Raw genomic sequence first — 21,237 nt, forward strand, 5'->3', positions numbered from 1 at the left:
AGAACTAATTGCAATATGTGAAAGGAGCATATTATGTAGTCCTTCCTGGATTCTATTTCAGAATGTCTATTATGTATTAACTGATTTCTGACATCAGTTGATGCATAATAGACATAAAATATGCTCTACTTCCACATGACTCTCTAAGGTCATCATGAAAAATCACATTCAATGTCTGGCAGTTTAGTGAAATACAGAGGACAGAGAGTAGAATGGGGCTTTCCATGCAGCTTTATTCAAACTGTGGAAGTCACTGAACATGGGGTTCCAACAATATGTATTGCTCCCAATATTTGGTGAAAGCTCTTGCTTTGATCAGGGACTGCTACATATATATAATTGTAAGATAATATACTATATTGCTCAACTATTACTATACATATCTGTAATTCAAACATGCATTCATGTGGTATTTGGGGTTTTTTTACACCGAAGAGCAAATAATTTCCCAAATAATGTATTTTTAAAATTGGGAGTCATATTAGATTATATTAATTGAAACAGAAAAGGTTTGAGAGTGGTAGATATTTTATGTCTATGCATCTGTTTATAACCATTTTGAGGGACTGACTTAAATTCAAAGTAATTTCAGCATTCTTCAAGAAAACTCTCAATAAAGATAGAATAAGGTCCCCAAATCTAGTGCCCACCAGACATTTCAGATTACAGAATCCAATGTCCTCAACTTGCATGGACATGTTAGGTAAGGATGATCAGTTATAGTCCAGTATATTAGAAAAAGATAGAATGGGCAAAGCTGGGGAAATTCAACATGTAATTTGACAAAAAAATAGCGTTTTCTATCACATACCAGTTAATGATACATTCTGAGAGAGAGAGAGAGAGAGAGAGAGAGAGAGAGAGAGAGAGAGAGAGAGAGATCTACACACTTGTATTTGAAAAGATTGTTACACTATGTTGTACAGTTGTACAGGGTAAAATCACTACCTTCAAATGTGCTGTCTACCAATTCAGAAAATTTTAAGAACGGTTTGTTTATATTTTTGGAGGAATGGGTTATTAATAGCAAATAATGAAATAATGTAGGCCACGGGTGTCAAACTCGCTGTGACATGTTGCCATCATGTGACGTATCACATGATGAGCTGGAGTGGGCGTGGCCTGGGCATGACATATCTGGCCTGTGGGCAGCCTGTTCGACACCCCTGATGTAGGCTGTTTATTCTTAAATATCACTTTACTTTCTACAGAGTGATAGCTTCAGCCCATTTATCCAGGTTTCTCAGCTTTCTGAAAGCATAGCAGCCACTATATGAAACAGAATATTTGGTAAATAGATGGTTTGCTTCATTTCTTATGTTGTTATGTATCCTTTCCCCCTTTAATGATTCTATATGTGGAAGGGTTCTAATGCCACCTGGCTAAAAACGTTGTTTCCCTCTTTAATATGGAACTATAATTGTTGCCTAAATTGTTTCATTTCCTTTAATACACATGTGATACTTCTTATACCTTCAACCAATGATACATAGATAGAGTACTTACTCTTCTGACAACAGGTCTTGTAAAAGTTTGTTTCTGTCCCGGAAACAACCTAATGAGTGCATGCTATCTAGAACATCAGGATCGATGTCTTCCAAGGAAGGGAGAGAGCGAATCTGGACCTTTCGAGGAATTGGTTGTTCTGGTTCTGGCTCATTCTTACCCCCTCTTTAGATGAGAGGAAGGGGGAGAGAGTGGGGAGAGAAAGAGAGGGAGGGAGAAAGAGGGGGGAGGGAAAGAGAGGAGGGAGGGAAGGAGGGAGGGAGGGAGGGAGGGAGGGAGGGAGGGAGAGAGAGAGAGAGAGAGAGAGAGAGAGAGAGAGAGAGAGAGAGAGAGATGACAAAAGAAAAAATAATTATACTAGCGTATAAAAGAAAAATATTCTCCCAAAGGGGACGTCAAGCATTTTGCCTCTAACCAAGAGAGATTTAGATTTAGATTCAAATTCTAGATTTTTAATAGTGACTTTTATATATAATTAAATTAAATATCCTGGCTATTGCAATTAACAGAAGTGCAGAGTCAAATGGAGGAGAAGAGGCTGCTTGTCTCCCCACCCCTTTCAGAGAGATTTTAAAAATCTCAATTGGTATTCAGAAGAGATTCTTTGCATTATTTTCCATTATTTTGGTAACGCTGCATGGTCCTCTAGCCATTGCAGTGTCAGGGGATTATTATAAAAAGAACAAAAGAAATAATAGTTTTCCTGCTGTTAGCAAGAGCACAAGAACTATCTCAAAGTTGGAAGTTTTAAATTTCCAAACAGCTCCTGTGATTATTAATTAGAAGCACAACTCCTCCTCTTTGTGATGCTCACAAGAGAGAGAAAATGACAAAAGCAAGTACTGACTGCAAATGCACATGGAGGCTGATTTGAAATTAAAATTCTCCATAAGGATATGGTGACCTCCTTTGAACACCTAAGGAAATTTTGATCTGTAGATCTCTGATGCACAGTTATGGTTACTGGTTAGATATTATTTCCAAAGCCTCCATTCAAAATACTGCATACTCTCTTAATAATAAATTTGCTGCCACTGATTTTATTTCTTAGAAGCTTAAATCAGATATATTGAATCAGTATTTTAATATGAACAGTATATCAAATAGTTTATTCCATTCTTTAAAATTAAGAACCTTTCCAAGACAATGAAGCTATTTTAATTAGTTTCTATTGGTTGCCATATCTAATGTTAATAGAACCCTACAAAAAGATTGATGTAAATTGTTTGCAGAAAGATATTTCTATTATAGGATGGAATAATGGTGTATTACTCTTTGAGCAATACTAGTTCTAACACAAGCGTTTCAGGAAAATTAAGAGTTTTATTCCCTGAATGATGTCACTACTATTAAAAATAATATGCATAATGAAACAGAAATACTATTATTAAATGTTAAGGAATAATGATGATCTTCATTTTTAGGAAAAAGAGGAAACTCTAGCTCTTCTGTACTCAAGGCATAATTTCAAGAAATTACTGTCTTTAAGATCATATTTAAAATATTAATGAAAAGTTACTTACATATACCATATATGCTTCTGAATGTGTTCTAGCTAGAAGTCAACAGAAAAAATGGAATGACTATAACAAAATAACAACAAATGCTAATTAATACTCTATTTAATATTTTTCTTAAAATACAAAATCATATCTCTGCTGCACAAAATAAACAGTATATTTACATTCTTATGATAGGAATGTAGCAATGTCATTCAGAATGGGATGTAATATTTCACCACTGTCTTAGGCAAATTGGGGCAGGGTAAAAATTAAGGAACCTGATATCTCTGAATATATGCTCAGCAAATAAATCCAAATCTTCACGTGTCCTTTAAAAAAAAGTTTTCTCCTCTTATAAATCCACTGAAAGAACAGGAGAGTTTGCAAGAGACATTGATATTATGAGGCAATTGGGAGTTGTAAATATAAAAAATCTATTGCAAATTATTCAGGCTGCCAGGGGATATTATCTTCTGCCCGATGCGAAGAGGAAACATCAAGCCAGCAAGACTTTGGCCCAGACTACCCAGTACGAAGAGGAAGCATGCCAGCAGTTTGGGAAGTGGCATCAAGCTGGCCATGCCCACCCAGTTGACCACGCCCAGAGAGTGGAGTCCAACTGGCCACCCACCCAATAGCCCCACCTGAGGTCAACCACAGCCCTGATGTTGCCCTCAATGAAATTGAGTTTGACACCCCTGCCACTGACCACAGAACAAGCCTTAAAATTCCATCTCAGCCAGGTGATCTGAGACACTCTGGTTAGTACTGAAAACCATAGACAGGCTTGAAAGAAATCAAAGCAATAAAATCCATCTGTTTCCTCAGTGTTGATCACTCACCAAACTGACCAAAATAATATCCCTCCCATAACAGAACCTGAAATTAGGTTGGAATAGATAATCTAAATCAGGGGTGTCAAACTGGTGGCCTTGGGGCCGAATGCAGGCCACCACAAGCCAACCCCGTTCCACGAATGGGAAAAAACATCACAAAATGTCATGTGATGGCAACATGGCATTGCGAGTTTGACACCCGTGATCTGCATCATCTGGAGAACATGGGGCTGAGATGCCCCAGTACCTCTCTCAAGAGTAAAGTATTGAAGTTCCCATTAGTACTACTATATTACAGGATAAAAAAATCTGGCTGCCTTTTTGGAAGGCAGTTTAACCCCTATCTTTACTCAACCAATCTTATTTTTTACTGCTTTTACTGGCTAGGTAGACCAGCAAAGTCCAAGCATGTATGATAACTCTCCAAAGATGTCCATACCCTACGTTATATAGACAAACTGTCCACTATTCTTAAGTGTGTTTGTACATAGCACTTGTTCTGATTTATCAGACAATATCAACATGGCTATAATTTTAATAAAGGAAACAGACTCTCTGCTGAATAGTCAATTGGTCCCATATGACAGTGTGAGTTTATAAGATTGTATGAGTCAGACTGCGTTGTGCAGATGGCTCGATAGTACGTATGACTTAGGGGTAGACAGACAATTGGAACAATATTTAAATCCTATTAGCGGAGTGTATGAGATCAGAGACCTACTAAATTGGCCTGCAAGAAATATGGCAGCTGTTTTGCTCTCATTATTTTCCACCTCATTTCCAGCTAATGAGAACTGGCAAGTCAAAATAATCTGCATGAAAATGTGAGGGAATAGAAAAAAGTAAAGAAAACTGCTTTGAAACAGTGACCGGGGGGCTCAGAAAGGTACAAGAGAATAAGTGGCTTAATCTGTACTCTATAATAATCACTATGAAAAATCCTGAACTACTTTTTTTTTAATATTCAATGAATGAAAGGGAGAAAATCAAAAGCAATCAAGTTAAAAGTCGGTGAGAAAGTCTGGAGATCTTTTTAAAAATATTTTTTAGGATTTTTGTGATTATTTATAAACCTGACTCTGCTTGCTATGCTGATACCAGCTTAAATATTTAATGAAAAATTAAACCTAAACATTTAAGATTGTTTTAAGAAAATTCTGGCCAGGTTAGGATGCTATAGCACACATTGCCAGATGTTCAGTCCAGACTGCTGGCTATTGCAGACCTCACTGTGCAATTCCCTGCTGTTGTACCTTTCCAATTTTCCATGCCAGGAAAACAACTGCTAATTGCTTTTCTTTCTATGTCCAAGTTTTACTGGACATAAATGCTTTTGAAAGTACGTGCATATATGCATATACCTTATACACATAACATTAATTAAATTTAGATATACAAAGGTAAACTATTAAAATACAGATATATTCAGACACAATAATCAGCTTCACTATTTTTTTGTATTTTCCCAGTTTTAGCTCAATATGGGTTTTTTGCCATTTATGTTACAGTTCTTTCCTAGTAGCACAGTAGTTATAACGTTTCCCTGCAGTTCAGAACTTTACCGGTTTTAAATCTACCAAGTCATACTTTTTAAATGACTATTTTTCTTTCCCTGAGCTAGTCATTTTATGGTTGTTTTTCAAATGTCAACCAATGTTCTGTTTCATCATTTTTCCAGGTATTTGAGATGTAAGGGTTTCTTACCCACTCCCAAATTGCCCAAATGACCTTTTATGGTTTGAAAAATGATGCAATGGTACACCTTTGAAATAATAATACTAATAATTATAACAATAATCATATTTTGAAAGCCAAATGACAAAGTAAGTAATCCAGAGAAAGAAAAAAAATATTCAAAACATATAATGTATGTGTGTGTGTATGTATGTGTGTATATGTGTGTGTGTGTGTGTGTGTGTGTTGTAAAAGGGGGAGTAGTGAGCTCCCTCCCATATTTGGGCATACCAGGGGTTGTAACACACACACACACACACACACACACACACACACATACATACATACATACATACATACATATATGTTGTATTTGTGCTGATAAATAAATAAAGGGAGACTAGTATAGATCTATTTCAAGCTATTTAGCTCTCATCAGCTAGCCATACCCTTACTGGGCTTCAAAGCCATACCCTTACTGGGATCCGAATAGCTTGAAATAGATCTATACTAGTCTCCCTTTATTTATTTATCAGCACAAATACACAAAAAATAAAGTCTCCCTTTATTTATTTATCAGCACAAATACAAATACAACACAAATATAAAAAGGCAACATTAAAAATATGGTTTTCTGCCTGGATGGTCTCCTGCAGTGAGCCGATAGACAGAAAGGGGGAGTAGTGAGTTCCCTCCCATATTTCGGCATACGAGGGGTTGTAACACAAATATATATAATATGTACGTACGTACATACACAAGCAAGCATATACATGTATCTACTGTGTTTCCCTGAAAATAAGACAGGGTCCTATTTTCTTTTGACTCCTGAAATAAGTGCTTGGTCTTATTTTTGGGGAAATCTTATTATTTTTGAGGTGCAGAAGGCGCCGAGTGCACCTAATGACTGCTTCTGTGTTGCAATATTTTCAGGGAGGGCTTATTTTGGGGAAGGGCTTATTTTAGCGCATGCGCTCAAAAGCACGATTGGGCTTATTATCCAGGGAAATCTTATTTTCAGGAAAACGGTGTACTTGTGAAGTTCTGAATTGAGGATGCTTTGCACAGAAAGTTTTATGATCAATATGATAGTGTAAAATACTTGTAACAGAAGCTACAGTAGATCTTACTGAGTAAAAGATGGGAAACTCTGGTGAAGGAGATTGATAATAGTCAAAATCTATGGGTTTCCTTAGAAGACAAGAAGCACAGCAAACGAAGTAGGCGGCAAAGCTTGAACCAGCACAAACTGGAAAATGCTGCTTTCAATTTGGAACAGGAAAATACAGAGTATGGATTGGGGACAAGTAGAGGACTACGCTGTTCCTTCTTTTCCTCCAGAAACAATTGGCACCTTTGACTTGCAATGGGAAACTTGATAGTTGGGTATGCCCTAATTATGAACAATGATAAATAGGACAGATCAATTTTTGTCTGAGTTTGCACAACTTGATTGATTGAAACATCTTATTCCTCTGTCAATTATTTCAACTCTGGATGGCAGCTGCACATAAGAAGGCATGCCTTGGGAACTTTTGGGTCATATTTTTAGTGTTCCCTGTAGTGGGATGTGAAAACTGATCTATCTATGAAGAACCTAAAAGAGTTCAATTTTGTTGAGACATCTCTAGGATTATATGTTGATAACAAATACTAGAAGGGACAGTTCATCCTTAGGTAAATTATTTGGATGATATAGAGCGACATTTAATTCGCTTAAATTTATTTAGTCAATTTATTTATTTGGTTTAACTCCAAACATTTGTGACCCTGTTGGGATAAAATTTACTCCTCTCAAGGTTAATTGGATAGCTGAGACAGCTTTGTTTTGAAGGTTACATGACTTTCCTGTTTCCTTAGAATTTTGGAACCAGTATCTGTTACAGGGATGAGAAAACTGTGAGCATTCAGATCTTTTGGAATTAAGAGTCGCCCATCCTGGTGGGGACTGTTGGAAGTCATACAATGTAATGATATATGGAAAACACCATGGGAAAAGGGATGAAGAGACACAGTCTGGGGAACAGTCAGATAGGAGACAACATAGCTCACAGCTGGAGAATTGGTCGGGCAAGAGACACAAAGTTTGTGGGCTAAAAGGAAACAACAGGAGAATTGTACTTTCAGATTTGCAAGAGTCTATTAATGTAGCTTTATAATAAAGCTGGTAAGGCTGACATGATTCAGTAATATCTGAAGAGCCAAAGGAATCATATTGTTAATCTAACACATTATCAGTTCATACATTCTGAGAAAAAGGTTTTCTTCTGTTTGCATATAATGCAGTTGTATCCTGCTTCTTCCTTCCCTGAGGTCAAAGCAGCTTATATAAAATTCATGGATTGTTCTCAGCTAAAAGTTGATTGATCCAGTTCTACTAATTTGAAGAATCTGCAACTTTCTAGTTAATATTTTTGGATGTAAATTGAGTCGCTAAGTAAACTTATTTTGGTATTCTTGGCAGGTAAATTACCACCATGTGCCACATATAGATTGTTCCACCTGTTGCCACATTTGTATGCTTGTAACAAAGAGAATTAATCATTAATTAGTTCAAATGCAAATGCAGTTAATAAAGATAAAAACAGGACCAGGCCCAAGATTCTTTATATTTCTAATTTCTAAATTCTTCGTGGATCATATTTGAATATTTGTCCATGTGGTAGAAGTGACAGTTTCCAACTCAGAAAGATTTACAGTATGTTCCAAGTCCAGAAGCAGTTGCTAAGTCATGACTAGAGCAAAAACTATTTTATTTACTTATAAAATGCATATGTTATCCGTTTTTAATAACTGGGCAACGTTATTACCATAATGAAATCTTATGACATCCATAAAACTTATATGATAATACTCTAAAAGGCCTACCTGAAAATGTAGTTTTTGAACCCTCTCCTATAACTGCCTAAAGTCTGTGAGGATTGATGTGATAAACAGATTTTATAAATAAAGAAAAAGGCAAGAAACTACTCTTTCACCTCAGTTTGTCCACTTTTTGGGTCCTGTCATAAAAAAGAGAATTAATAAATGTTTTGTAGGATCTGCAAAAGATCCTCTGTTAATGTTCTAAGGATACATTATGTTTTTCCTTTTTTGAAAACTTGTAAGGACATCCATAAAAGGTTCTCATTTCAGTTTTTTTTACTATTTAAGTTAAATATTTATATCACAGGATTTTTTTTTTTAAAAAAAATACCCTTAAAATGTTTTCCTGGCAACTTTATTTCATTGTGAAACCATTTTCTGATTTTCTGATTAGGAATTTGAAATATATTATGTAAAACCAGCCTCTATTTGGATTCCTGTTATGTCTAAAATACAACTTTACTATGACATCACACATTCCAGTTTTTTCTGCCAAGATATTTACAGCTTCTTTCTCTTCTTATTTTAAAAGATTCAGGGATCAAGATTTTGTTGCTTTTTACTTACTTTAAAGTGACAAATAAGGGTCAAAGTAGGGCAATTTTGACAAGAAAGGCTTTGATTTTAAGGTTTTGCTGCAAAATTCAAGTGAGGGTGGAATTACAATAGTTGCCATTTTATTGGGAATGCTAAAAGTTCCCTTTCTGTATATCACGTAGTCCAATTTAGAGTGTTTGCCATATATGTGAAAAACATGGTGAGACATTTTCACACAATTACTGTGAAAATATCAGTATTAATTTGAAAGGCAGTAAGACTGCGCTTTGAAGGAATACATTGTTGTATTGTATTAGGTGACCTTATAAATCTAGTAAGTAAGTAAATAACTTTGCAATCTTGAATGTTCTTAGTAGTTACGTTCAGTTTTTGGAATTCTCTTTTTCACTGATGCTAAATAGATTTTATTCTGGAAGGGACTTTTTGTATGTGATAATGTGTTTATGCTTTTATTTGAACAGCTGTCCCTATCTCCTTGAGTGACTTCTTCATATTGTGGATTTGTAAACTGTATCTTTTCAATGTTTCCATCATGTACCAGAAAGAAAAGACCTAAATGAGTACAAATTACAAATTGCAAAACTGACATCAGCAAGCCACAGAACTAAAAATAACACGTATACGTTTCTAAATAAAAATGTTGGATGCCAAACTCGGCCATTGAAATGATCACTTTCTTATGATGGGGACTTAAGTATTAATGGCTTTTGACCAGCTGGATCTTATTTTAAGAAGAACTAACTACTTATGAGATACAATTGCTCAAAATCCATTATAATGTAATTGGCATCACAAAAAGTAGGTTTTAACCCTGAGCACGAAGACTATTTCAGTTGTTATATATCGGATCAATCTACAGCTGACACGAAAATAAAAATGAAAACAAAGTTTCATTTTGAACATAGGTTATAGCTGGGCATCTTCAGAAATTTAACTTGGACATGCCAATAATAACTCATGAGTACCTCGTTGTATTTCAAAACTATTTATTAGCATGCCCAAGCTTAATCTCTGATGATGAGGTCAAGTCTTGGATACTTGCTTTTATTGCATATGCAAAAGGTACTCCTATAAAGAAAGAAAATCATCTAGTACAGAATATAGGAATCTAGTCATAGTTGTAGGTTAGTCCCAGATATAAAGCCTACTTCTTTTTCTCCAACTTTTGCCACTTATTTCATAGCTTTTGATTTTGAGCGCACCCACCATGTTATGTAGATAATGGTCTTTTTGGGGCTCAGTCTATTTTAAGGCTCCCTTTATAGATGGGCCAATGCAAATGTTCATTTTTAGTTGAATTGCGATCTGTTCAGGAAATCTTTTTAATGTTCCAGAATCAAATTAAAAAGACAGGGCAATGATTATCTGCACTACATTGCATAAATTAATGACTGTGAGTTCCAGCAAATTAGTACAAAGAGCAGTTTCCATACTGCTATTTGAATCCAAGCACTTATATTCAGTACCTCTATTTTAGTGGAAATTAAAAGACAAATTGTAATGCAGAAGCTTCAAGTAAAGATGATCAATCTAGCATATGTCATTCATCTATTGCATGCGACCTGTTGTGATAATGAAAGCAACTAAAAGATAGGCAATTATATGCAGTGTGTAAGAATTTGCTTTTTTTCTGTGCCAGCTGTGCAATAGAGGAAAAAGGGTTCTTTAAGTTACTATTCTATTTAAGAATGAGACCTGACCCAAATTGTTATTTATGAACATCTCATCAAAGTGAAGATCTGGGAAGAGTTTAATTTCACACAGTTTTCTTTCATATTCCCACACATGAACAGATTCTATGAATTAAACAACTTTTTGCAAATAATGTTCTTGATTAAATATATTTTAGTACCTTGGCATTTTTCAATGTATACTCACCATATTAGCATAATGTCAATAAAAAACATTGCAAATCTACCCTGGCCTAATTTCACAGAAGAGGAAGAAATGATAGCAACAAAACTTTATTGGACTAAAAATGGCTTTGTAAGAAAGTAAGAAAGTTATTCTAGAGATACAGAATTAAAATGAATGAATTTTAATTAAATATAATTTAATTTTAAACATGGGGGAGGACTTGTAAAAGTCTTCTGGGTTTCTGATTGTTGGGTTCCAGCTTCACTTCCTGAAGATGTTTTATTAGCAAGCTAGGTAACATCAGTATATGATGAAGTTACCTACCGTGTTTCCCCGAAAATAAGACAGGGTCTTATTTTCTTTTGACCCCCAAAATAAGTGCTTGGCCTTATTTTCAGGATGTCTTATTATTTTTGAGGTGCAGGAGGCAGCGAGCATGGTCACCTCATGGCTGTTGCTGTATTGCAATATTTTTGGAAAAGGCTTATTTTCAGGAGAGGTCTTATTTTAGCCCATGCACTCAAAAGCCTGATTGGGCTTGTTACCTGGGGAGGTCTTAATTTCAGGGAAACAGGGTAGATTGATAAGAAATGTCTGCAGGAAGAGAAGTAACTTTAGAGAACATCAAGAACACCAGAATTCAATCTAGAGCTACAGCTATTTTCTGCTATGGTATTTTGATTATGAAGTGAATTATCCATTTGAGGTCAGTAGTGCTAGCTTGGAAGCAAGGCCTGAGAAGCATTTGAAGAGACACACCTTCTGATAACAAAGACTTACTGTAGAAAAGCCAATTAAAAATTTAAAAAAGCAAAACAAGCCTTTATGAAAGAATTTGAAGCAAAAGCAGCAAATCCTATATACAATGAAATCAATTTTCTGTCGTTCCCCCCCCCCCCCCCCCATAATGCAATGGGCTTGAAGCTACTTTCTTCTAAGTGAGAATTACTATTTCCTTTGCTTCTTGTTTGAGGAACAACATGGTCTTGGGTTCTAACCTTGCAAGATGCCTCCTATATTACAACCTTTTTTTAGTCCCTTAGTAAGATTGGAAAATATTAGGAAAGCCCCACAGTCCTGGCTATCTTTTGGAGATCCCAAATTTGTTCCAAGATCCAAGGTCCAAGTCCTTAATATTGATGTCTAACTGGCAAGAAATAGATGTCTCAACATTCTTCTCTGTTAGGACAATGCTGCAATATAAGGATTCTTGGGTACACGATCTTCACTCGGGCGTATGCAGGAGCTAAATACTGTCAGTATACTCTTCCATAACCTAGGAATTGAGTTTTTGCAACTGGGGTTTTTCAAGGCAGCACCCTCAAACTACAAAGATGCAGTGTATGAATCAATTCTACTCTGCACTGATAATTTTATGAGATGTTTCTGGCTCCTAGAATTTAAACTAGAATTACATGCACATTTCAAGTCTTGTTTCCATGTCCATAAGAAGTAAAAACTTGTATTCTTTTAAAAAATCTAATTTAAACAACCTAAAATGAAAACACATTTATCTGAAAATTCTGAGTCAGCATTAACATTTATGTTACTGCAGAACATTGCATTAAATTATATGTATGTGTATATAAATAATACATACATACATGGAATGAGCTGCCCCCGGAGCTTCGCATAATCCCTGACCTCTGGTCCTTCCGACGCGCCCTAAAAAGTTGGCTTTTCCAGCAAGCCGGCTTGGCCTGTTAATTTTATCTCATTTTTTAAAATGTTATTGTCCTATTAATTGGATTTGTTTTTTGGATATGTATCTAATTTTCTTTTTAACTTTCGTGATGTGTGTTTTTTAATGTTGTACGCCACCCTGAGTCCTTTGGGAGAAGGGCGGCATATAAATCCAATAAAACAAAAAAGAAACAAACAAAAACAAACAAACATACATACGAGTTTGTGTCCTTCTAGATGTTCTGATATACAATTTCCATCTTCCCTGATCAATGGAGGCCTTGAGAGTTATAATCCAAAATAATTGCAAGGACCCCTTTTCAGAAGGCTTGTTGAGTTACTGGATGGCTTTGAAAGCAAAAAGCATGAGATAGCAATGACTTGTTTCCTTACTGTCAACCGTTTCGAGGCATCCACTTCAATCATCCCTCGTAAGAGATTCTGACAATCTGGGGGGATGAAATGTGGCATATGGAACACGCCACGTTTCACTTTCTCCAACAGCTGCCTCAAGTTGTCATCATCGAATGGCAGAGCACCCTGGAGCAGCATGAGAAAAGAAGGGAAATAACATGGCTGAGAAAAATCAATTACAGAATGAGGAAGGTAGACGCAGAATGGCGGGAGACTGTCTCACAAGCCAAGATTGGAATAGGGAACAATTTGACACTCAGAAACAACATAGCAGAATGGTTTTCATGCAAATTATCCATTGTAGCTATAGTCCCAATATCTTGATTCTCCTAGGCAATTTTTTTTAGCAATGGATATTTATTGTAGCAAGTTATTGTGCAACTTTACATTAAACAAAGGAGGAAAGCTACTCTGATTATAGAGCAAATGACATGGACAAAGAAATTTTAAAAATGGTTTACATTCCAAAGACTGCCTATAAGTCATGATAATTGATAAGTCATGATAACAGTTGATAATTAGAGCTCTCTGAAGTTTCATAGAAGTAAAAATATTGATTTGAGTGGACTTTATTAAAATGAATGCAAGTTACGCATGAGTAAAATGAAGGAATTCATAAAATGAATGGATTCCAGACATTAGCCAAAGAAATAAAAATAAATAAGACAGTTCACATTACCTTTCTTGCTATATTAGTTTAAATATTGTTTATAGATGTTCTATTACTTCCGGTTGGGAGTGAGGGAATTAATGAGACACACTCATATGGTTTGAATGATAAATCATGAGATTTGGATCATAGGATCTTAAGTCAGAGTTAGGCAAACTCATTCTAGTACCACAATATATGTGTGCTCCTTACATGGCAAAAAGTTCATATGTAAATGTAAGTGGTTGCAAAACTTTCTATGGGTTTAGGGGAGAAAATACAGGAGAATTTGATTGGAACATTGCCCTCTTAATTCATTATGCATGACCATAATATCCAATTAAGCCAAAATTAAGAACAAAAGCCACTGATTAGAATATGAATTTCTTCAGAAATCTATTTTAATATCAAATATGATGCCTAATCAATTTTTATTTCTATGTTAATATTCTGGGAGGGAAAACAAAACAATTCAATGGTAAGATTATAATTCCTTGGATTAGATTATGAGCGCTTGCAATTTTAAATATTTATTTGTTCTTGCTTTTGGAGAATTGTTAACAGGTCTTATTTCATTGATTTGTCTGATTGAAATTATATGATAGCTAGAAAAAATATTAATCAATTCAATTTTGCAGTCCTAGTTGTTGCTTCAAAATCTAATTCAAAACTCTGTATTGATATAATGTACATAAAATGACTAGTGCAAGAGTGAGAGCTATCTCTGCATCTGTGGCTAGCAAGATAGACAGGCAGAATTTTATTACTCCAACCATCTCCTTAGTGCTTTTCAACTTTACTACCAAAAGCTTCTTTTTTTTTTAATGTTTCCGAGTTTAGGTCACTAATAGCTACATTGAATTACAGATCCAAAGCCAAACCCTTTTCCTGTAATGAGGTAACCAATTCTTCTCTCAGCACTGTGTATGATCTCAAAATATTGAGTAGTGGTAATAAAGATTGCACTTGTGAGCCTTTATTACAATCTCTGATTGACACTGCTTACAAAGAAAACTAGTTAAAAGGCTTATTTAAATGATTGCCAAATGATGAATAAATCAAAAGTTTCAGAGAATTGGAAGAAGAGCTAAAACTACCCTTATTATCCGTTAATTCAAACACAGCTTCATTAAAACACTTGATTCAGTTTGGCTCTCAATCTGGCATGCAGAGAGCCAGAAGCAAGGTGTGTCTCATTTGGATGATTTGAGTAAGATAAAACTGGGTACTGCACATTAACTTGCAACCTCAACATTACCTTTCCTTATCTAAGTCAATAGAAGATTTTACAGCTGGGTTGGGGGTTAGAGGAGTGCACATTTATTGAAGCTATTTCCCTATCAAAACGTTTGCCAGCCCTATGAGGCCGAAGTGGTATTCTACCAGTTTGGACTGGTTCGCACAAACCGGTAGCAGAAATCGCGGGTGGGCCTGCCCACCTGCCCTGGCTCTATTTCGTCCTATTTAGGGATGTTTTTTGAGCAAAGTGCATGCGTGGACAGCCGGGTGTATGTGTGGGCTGGGAGCGTGCGAGCAAAGTGCACATGCACACACACACACACACACATTCGTGAACCGGTAGGGAAAGCCACCCCTGCTATGAGGTAAACCCAGATCAGGAAACTAGCTCTACAGGAAAACTAGAACTATACATTATTGAGGCAAGCTGCAATAACCAAATCTCGAAAGTCTGACTGTGTTTTTCCCCTGCACCTTCTTATATCCCAGTGAATCATGGAGAGGCCAGGCTGAGTCTTTTCTAGTACTATTCCCTGCTGCCCACATTACTCATCCAGATTCTGAATATTCGCTACCTGGTCTCTACAATGAAGCAGAGAGAAATTTCACCCTTCCCATTTGCAACTGAACAGTACACCTGAAGTGACTCCAAAAGCCTCACAAACTTGTGTGCTTAGTGATCATGTCTTGTGGTCTAGTCTCAAAGAGAACCTGCCAACATGAGAGTCCTCTGGCCAAGCTACAACTGATGCAATGGATTATTATTCTGTGACAGCCTATCTCACTGGAGAAACACAAGGCCTTCTGAAACAATTCACATTCCATCAGTTTACTGAAAACTTTCAAGAAAGAGGTGTTCTCTGGAAGATCTCTGTCAGGCAGTTATTCTAAAATACCAGCACCACCACAGAAAAGCAGTAGTTTTTAACTTCAGTGCCCTGAGCCTCTCAGAATATGTATGATTGCAAAGAATTTCTCACTAGCTATTCTGGATTGGGCTGATACTGGCTGGAATGTCTCTTCGCACTTCTACCATCAGGCAGAAGACATCAATGCATAGCTAGCCGAACAAATAGGTTTAAAAATAGTTTCTATCCTTGGGCTATCAGCCTCTTAAACACAACCACAATCACACCACAAACACGTGGAAACGTGTGATTAGTTTTTCTTTTTCTTTCTTTTTCTCCCCCTCTCCCAATTACTTGCATAGGGATTATTCTTTATGCTATCTATGTTGTTTGTATTTATTGTCATGGGTTGCACCAGTGAGGCTAAAACCAATTTTGTTGTATACATGAAGTACAATGACAATAAAGGCTGTACTGTATAAATGCAATGGATGGCCCTGTAGGTATCCAGGTGCCAAGGCGTAAAGGACTTTATAGGTCAGAGCAACACCTTCAAATCTACCCAGAACCTAATCAGTAGCCGGTGTAGCACTTATAGAATTGGCATTGCATTCTCCCAGTGATGAGATTCAGCATGCACATGAGCTCTTCTGTTCTAGATCAGTTGTTGTTTCTGAATAGCCTTTTAAGAGCGGCTGCATGTAAAGGATATTGCAGTACTTAAACCAGATAGTAATGAGAAATGAGGTACTGTAGCCAGATCCTCTTACCCGAGGTAGAGCCACAATTGGTTCAGCAGCTGCATTTAGACACAGGTCCCTCTGACTACGGTTCCTACCTATTGATCATGCCTGAGTCCAGAAGGACCCCCAAATCATGAACCTGCTGCTTCACAGATATTGCTGGTTGTCAAGAAGCAACCCTGGCAATAACAGAGAGACCAGATGGAGCAACACATATTGGGCTTAATTTCAGTCTGTCTCTCCCATCCAAACTCTTGAAACTTCCAGGCACTGGGAAATGACAACAACCGCCTCTCCCATACAGCCCAAGTTAGTAATGTATCATTGATGATACTGTACCTCACACTGATGATCCCCCTCAGTGGTTTCTTATACCTGTTAAATAGGAGAGAGTGAGAAGTGACTCCTATGGCACTCCCTATACCAGGGGTCATCAAGTTAATTTGATTTCCTGATAACAGATGGAAGCTGCTCACCATGGTTGATAGTATCAAAAGATCTCTGTTGCGCCTCATGACCAAAGCACCATGTTTTGATGTGAGCCAAAGAAATTTGCATCTCCTTTTTAATTGTTCAAATCTCATTGGATTATTGCCTTGATGTCATCACAAACTGTTCTTTCCATCCCAGTGTGTCCTTCTGCGGTACTAAGCTTATTGCAGAATTCAACAATGACTAAGTGGTTAGAAATTATATGGCCTAAAAAGAAATGCTAGATGCAAACTTAGGCTGGTGGGTCCCAGTCCTGGCATCCTTCTACATACATTAGAATGGCCCTAATGTAAAAATGGGATGCGGTGGCTCAGTGGCTAAGACCCTGAGCTTGTCGATCAGAAGGTCAGCAGTTCAGCGGTTTGAATCCCTAGCGCCGCATAATGGAGTGAGCTCCCATTACTTGTCCCACCTTCTGCCAACCTAGCAGTTCGAAAACACGTAAAAAATGCAAGTAGAAAAATAGGGACCACTTCAGTGAGAAGGTAATAGCACTCCGTGCGCCTTTGGCATTGAGTCATGCCGGCCACATGACCATGGAGATGTTTTTGGACAGTGCTGGCTCTTTGGTTTAGAAATGGAGATGAGCACTGCCTCTAGAACCGGAAACGACTAGCACGCATGTGTGGGGAAACCTTTACCTTTAATGTAGAAAAAGTTGAAAAATATAAAAAAGGGAAAGAAAATAGGAAAGGCTTAGTTAACTTTTTCCCCATTGGCCTGTTGAATGTTATAAGCCAACCATGCACTTGGTACTTTTCCTTAAAAAGTCACAGATTAGATGGTACAAAACAACTCCCTACTGAAGAAAGAAGTCAGTTTCAAGGAAGGCCAGTCAGCACTACCTTATCCTTCACCATCAAATAGAAAAATGTATCAGCCATCTCTGAAGGATTCTCTACATTGCTTTAAAAAATTTATAAATACCACAGTCTTTGATCCGATCCCTAGAGCCAGAGTCAAGGGAGGAGAACTGAATCTTCTATTGATGGATACCTTTTGCTGCTGATCATAACAAAATACAAACCCAATGGGATGCCTACTTGCTGCAGTGTTCCACTTTCATCCACAATCCACATCCACACAAGAGTGAAGCAAGGTTGCTTTTGGCATCACTTTCACTTTCTGTTCTAACTCAATTTACTTTATAAAAGATTGTCCTTTTATATTAAGAATGGGGCAGGTATCCTCCTCTCCTAATACTAGCAGAGCTTAACTGGAATCTCCTGCTCTTCCTCCTTTATTGTAGCTAGGAAAAAGCTACTTTTTTTTTTTAGTACCTGCAGTTTTTAGAAGTGGTTTGCCATTGCCTGCTTCCTTAGTCTGAGAGAAAATAATTGACCCAAGATCACCAACTAGCTTTGTTGCTTCTAGACTAGAACTCATGGTCTGCTTTCTAGACTGGTGCCTTAACCATTACATCAAACTAGCTATAGTGCTCAACTATTACATAACCAGTCACCTTTTCTAAAAGGCCTGTTATTCAATGCCATTCTTGGAAATTTAATGGCTTTAACACTGATCAAAACAAACTTTTTAAATATTTGGGCATATCTTTCCAACTTCAGCATCCTGGAATCAAAAGCAAAGGAAGGTTACCATTACGGCTCATAAATGCAATTTGCCTTTCATTAATTGTAATGGCAATAACCACATTCCAGCCACAATAAAAAATAACTGAGAGCCAATGTCATTAGCCACCTGCTACACAGAGTACAAATTTATTGTCATAACTTAACAGTCCATAGAAGTAGCTCAACCTAATTTTTTGAGAACTTGATGCAAGTATCCCAGTGCATATCAAAAACCCTGCTGGGACTACAATCTGGCCGTATATCTATAAAGATTGAAATGAAGCTTTGCCTTTTCAAATATTGAATTAATTTTTTGGGGGGGAGCTGTACTTTGGCTTTTTTTATTTATATGTTCACGGTAGAAGGCATTGTTATCATCATCACATATTTAAAACATTATATGGTATCACCCCATCATCTGATTTCATTTGCCTATGAGAGACTATCGTCATCTGAGTTGAAACCAACAGTGTTCTTGACACAGGTATCGGTCACAAGTTAAGCAAAACTCTCTTTCTATATGGAGCAGGCTTCTTTGTGAGACATTCCTCCCTTGCCACGTATTTAGCCAACATTCATAGTCCAATCCACAGGAGAGGTTTCAGTTTTGTCTGTCAATGTTTTTCCATCTTCATTGTTAGAAAGGAGATTCAGTAATATCCCTGTTCCTGAACACTGAAATACACACACACACACACACACACACACACGGCTGTCTTAATGCATGGGCCTGATGAGACTGGGCAATGGGCCCCACGACCATAGGGGTCCCATACTAATCTGTGTATGTTAACCCTTCAATGTACCTTGTATCATATAAATACAGCAACTGTATGACTTACTGAGTATTATTGTGTTTTTCAACACCGATTTTGTTGGAAGTACTAATAAAATTAATATATGCTTAATTTTATCGACCATTTACATTTTTATTCCTGTGAGTAGTTGTTGTAGGAGCCCCAGTACACTACTTTGCCCGGGGACCATAATGCTGTTAAGACGGCCCTGGCATGGGTAGGGTCATTTGTTGCAGCTGGCATTGCTATCAATATTCATTTTTTAATCAATATTGGTAACTTCAATATTCTTCTGTATAAGCATTTGTCTATATTTTTGGGTTGTCTAGAAAGGTTTTCCCCCCTTCAATATGTCTGTTTTGGTTTTTGATATATAAATCAATTGGCATTTTAAATGTTGATTGGGACTTGTTATTTACTTTAGATGCATGGAAATAATGATTACTTTAAATAGATCTATCTCACTGATATTTACTGATGCACAACTTAAAGAAGAAAATGAAACCATAGGATATAAATATTAAACATTGAATTATATTAATAAATGGTGTATGAGTTAGAGAATTAATGGTATCTATTGATCATCTTTTAATCATAATCTCTTTGGTATCCTCCCTATTTTAGCACCATAAAAAAAAATCTGAATTCTAATAAAAACTCCTCTGCTAATTATAGGAGTATCAGCAATTTAGGGAAACAGGAGAATAATTTGTCATGCATTTCGATAATGGGAATCTTATAGGTAAAATTTATTTGTGAGTACACAGGAAAGAACATGAGAGTAACATAGGTAAAGCCAAAGTTGAAATGTGAAAATAGAAAAAAAAAGGCAAAAATAATGAGGATCATAACTCACCACTAACAACGCAAACAAAATGACTCCACAGCTCCAAACATCTGCTTTTCTCCCATCATATTTTTCTCCCTGTGCAATATGGTAACCAAAGAATATTAGGAAAATATTATAATCAGATTAACCTACATTGTATGAAAATTTATTTTCTCCCCAAAATATGAGTCTTATACTTTACAGTTTTCAAGTGCAAAATATTTATCTCTACATAAAATAATTACAGGGTATATTACACCGAGATATAACACTAGCCAAATTAATTCTACCAACAGTGCTTACCCACCAAACCTTTCTAACCCTGTCCTTTAATGTACAAGCATACATAGCCCAGGTGAAAATGGACTGCTTACCTGTACTGGTGGTTCTTCAAACTCTTTTTTGTACATTCACACATTTGGGTGATATGCCTACATAGAGTGGAGGACTTGTCAGCAGGAAGATCATTCTCTAGTATGTGTACTCTTGGGTAAAATTCCTACCTGTTCCCTCACTTTCCCTAGAGGAGATACAGCAGTCCAGGGGACATTCAGGCTACCTAAAACTGAGGCACCTGTAGTGGAGAAGGTGGGATTGTAGCATGAATGCACAGATGACAATTAAAAGAACTACAATTCGAAGCATGCAGCTTAATCTTCTTTTTGTTGTCTCTGTGCATCCTATAAGTGAATGGCTGATTATTTCCTCAGTGGTGAAGGGCAGGAACCCAGACCCTGCAGAACAGTAGACTCCTCTGCTTTGTCCAAGAAGACTTCTGCTCTTTTTGGATATCTAAGTTATAGCATTTTTAAAATGCTGAGAATATGTGATAGCCCTGTAAAGATCAAGCAAAGAGATGTTCACTAGGAAGGCTGTAAATGAAGTTATGGGTTTGATCAAATTGGCACGTATCTTTTGAAAAGCATTGTTTTGGCTAGTTGGTAATACTGTGGAGAGGTTGCTGATAGCCAGTGAACATCTGAAGTGATATTGGCTGGTTCTTTTTGATATATTTGATACCAGATTTTTTTTAAAAAAAAAACCTAAAGAATGAAGAAAGAAAGAATCCCAGTTTTGCTGGAAGATACAAAATGGTTTCTCTCTACAAAAGGGTGGCATTGCTTATGCTTATTGACGCTAAGACGTGAATTGAATGGGATCCTATGATTGC

The 21,237-nt window shown here is 36.7% G+C and overlaps 1 protein-coding gene across 2 annotated transcripts in view; it reads right to left on the reverse strand.

Annotated features, from left to right (window-relative positions):
- The window catches only part of BRSK2 (BR serine/threonine kinase 2), a 486,050-nt gene that overhangs the window by 75,241 nt on the left and 389,572 nt on the right, over positions 1-21,237 (reverse strand). For both annotated transcript variants that reach the window (XM_081938190.1, XM_081938191.1), the window contains exons 7-10: positions 20,094-20,162; positions 12,875-13,021; positions 3,030-3,061; positions 1,507-1,671 (exon numbers count right to left, since the gene is read on the reverse strand). In XM_081938190.1, coding sequence (XP_081794316.1) covers positions 1,507-1,671; positions 3,030-3,061; positions 12,875-13,021; positions 20,094-20,162 — 413 coding nt within the window. The remainder of the gene's footprint in view (positions 1-1,506; positions 1,672-3,029; positions 3,062-12,874; positions 13,022-20,093; positions 20,163-21,237) is intronic.

Source organism: Natrix helvetica (assembly GCF_964273705.1).
Source record: "Natrix helvetica genome assembly, chromosome: 1".
Taxonomy (NCBI): Eukaryota; Metazoa; Chordata; class Lepidosauria; order Squamata; family Natricidae; genus Natrix; species Natrix helvetica.